This window comes from Cucurbita moschata, unplaced genomic scaffold (genome assembly GCF_002738365.1).
Source record: "Cucurbita moschata cultivar Rifu unplaced genomic scaffold, Cmos_1.0 Cmo_Scf00034, whole genome shotgun sequence".
Taxonomy (NCBI): domain Eukaryota; kingdom Viridiplantae; phylum Streptophyta; class Magnoliopsida; order Cucurbitales; family Cucurbitaceae; genus Cucurbita; species Cucurbita moschata.
The window spans coordinates 243326-245292 of NW_019268550.1; the positions used below are offsets into that span (position 1 = coordinate 243326).

The 1967-nt window shown below is 47.4% G+C and overlaps 1 protein-coding gene across 1 annotated transcript in view; it reads right to left on the bottom strand.

Moving 5' to 3' along the window:
- The window catches only part of LOC111430666 (probable pectinesterase/pectinesterase inhibitor 34), a 2818-nt gene extending 907 nt beyond the window's left edge, over nucleotides 1–1911 (bottom strand). Inside the window, exons 1-2 of the mRNA XM_023066999.1 lie at nucleotides 804–1911; nucleotides 484–620 (exon numbers count right to left, since the gene is read on the bottom strand). Coding sequence (XP_022922767.1) covers nucleotides 484–620; nucleotides 804–1771 — 1105 coding nt within the window. The 5' untranslated portion in view covers nucleotides 1772–1911. The remainder of the gene's footprint in view (nucleotides 1–483; nucleotides 621–803) is intronic.
- Nucleotides 1912–1967: the final 56 nt, after the last annotated feature.

The following is a 1967-nucleotide window of genomic DNA, read 5'->3' on the forward strand; positions in this document are numbered from 1 at the left end:
AAAAAAAAAAAAAAAAAAAAAAAAAAAAAAAAAAAAAAAAAAAAAAAAAAAAAAAAATCCATATATTTGAGAAGAATAATAAATTACTGACAATGGACAAAAAGACGATTAATTTGAAGTGGGAATTATAACACTATATATATATTATTAGTTAGACAAATAATTAGGAAATTGTGGCAAATGACTCTGACCACCACTTGTTGCCCACAGACAATTTATTTTCTTTTTCAAAATATAGACACTAATTGAGGCAATTATAGAAGGGTAGTTTGGGAAAATCTCGCAAAAGGAAGAACACGATTACGAGACGGCACGTGCGAGTACAATCAAGGCTGCATTAGCACGTGGGGTGTTTTTTTTTTTTTTTATAATTTGAACGAGGAATTCTTCTGACCTCTTAAATTATTATGGCCAAAAAATTAAAAATTAAAAATTAAAGAGAGAAAGTGAGTGTAATAAATAAATGAAAGTTAGATTTATTACCAAACGACGCCGTGTGAAAGGTTGTGACGTTGTCAAAGATGCTCTTACCACCAGAAATGACAGTTTTACCCTTGCCATCCCCAACAAACATCAGGTTCCATTTCTTCCTCCCCACCTTCAGATTTTTCTCTTCGTACCTGCCAGAAAGGACGAACAAGGGTATTTCCGTAAATCCACCGTGAGCCAAATTCGTATGGAGCATGCTTTTTCCAAATCACGTGAAAACAGTTCACGATATTGACACGCAAGTGACAAGTCAAACGAAACGCGGTTCGGTTAAAATAAATAAATAAATCAGAACACCGAAATTAATAAATTACCTTCCTGCCATCACGTATATGATCGTCCTTCTGTTACTGTACTGCGGCGCCTTTTTGATCGCTTCCGCGATCGTCTTCACCGTTCCGCTTCCGTTCTGAGAAACCACAATATCGGCCTGTAACGCCCCCACCGGCAACGTCAGTAACCTCCTCTCTCTCCGACTCATCCAGCCGGGGAAGTTACCGGAAGCATCCTCGTTTTCGCCGGCGTTCATCAACCGGCGCTTGTTCTGAATCGGCACTCCGGAGAAATCGCTCGTTACACTGCCGGAAAACAGTGCCAAGCAATTGCTGACGAGTTCGGACAAATTGTGGAGTTTATCGGCCATTTGGTCTTTGACAGAGCCGGAGAGTTGGGAGAATCCGTCCGTACACGTGTCTTGATTGGTAAGGGCAGCGCTGAGCCAGGTGATGACGTCATCGGAGGAGCCAAGGCGTTGAGGACCGCCGTTGGAGGAAGAGGGCGCGACGGACTGCAAGGAGCGGGTAAGGGCGTCGACAGAGTCGTCGAGGAGTTCAAGACAGGCATCGTAGGCGGAGCGTACGCGAAGATCCATTTGCAGAGAGGAGATTCCAGAGGAGAAGTAGAGGGCTTTGTTGAGATGCTGGAGAGTCATGTTAAAGGAAATGTGGACGAGATCCTGTTCATTGGCGTTCAGAGATCCAGGGAAATCGAGGAGCGAGTTGACACAGAGAGTCGGGAAGCGAGTTCGGCTGCAGGCCTTGGAAATGGCCTGAGTCGGTTTTCGAGGGAGATTGGGGTCGGATCGGACGGAGGAGGCGGTTCGGAGGCCGACGAGAAACGTGGCAGAGACAGCGGCAGCGACGATGAGAATGAGAGAGAGGAGGGAGATAAGGAGAAGGCGGCTTCTCCGTGGGTTGGGAGAAGCGGCATGGTGGGAGAGGTGGGAAGGTGCGTCGGAGGAAGTGCCGCCAGGGTCGGTTTCGTTGAGCCTGCCGTATCCCATTGTGGAGAGGAGAGGATAGAGAAGCAGAGAGAGAGGAAAGGGTAAAGGACAGAGGTGGGTTGAGGTTGTTTAGAGTAAATATATATGAAATGGGAGAGATTTTGAAGGGAGAATTAGGTGGCGGCTACTCCACACTGTGCCCCCCCCCCCCCCCCCCCCCCCCCCCCCCCCCCCCCCCCCCCCCCCCCCCCCCCCC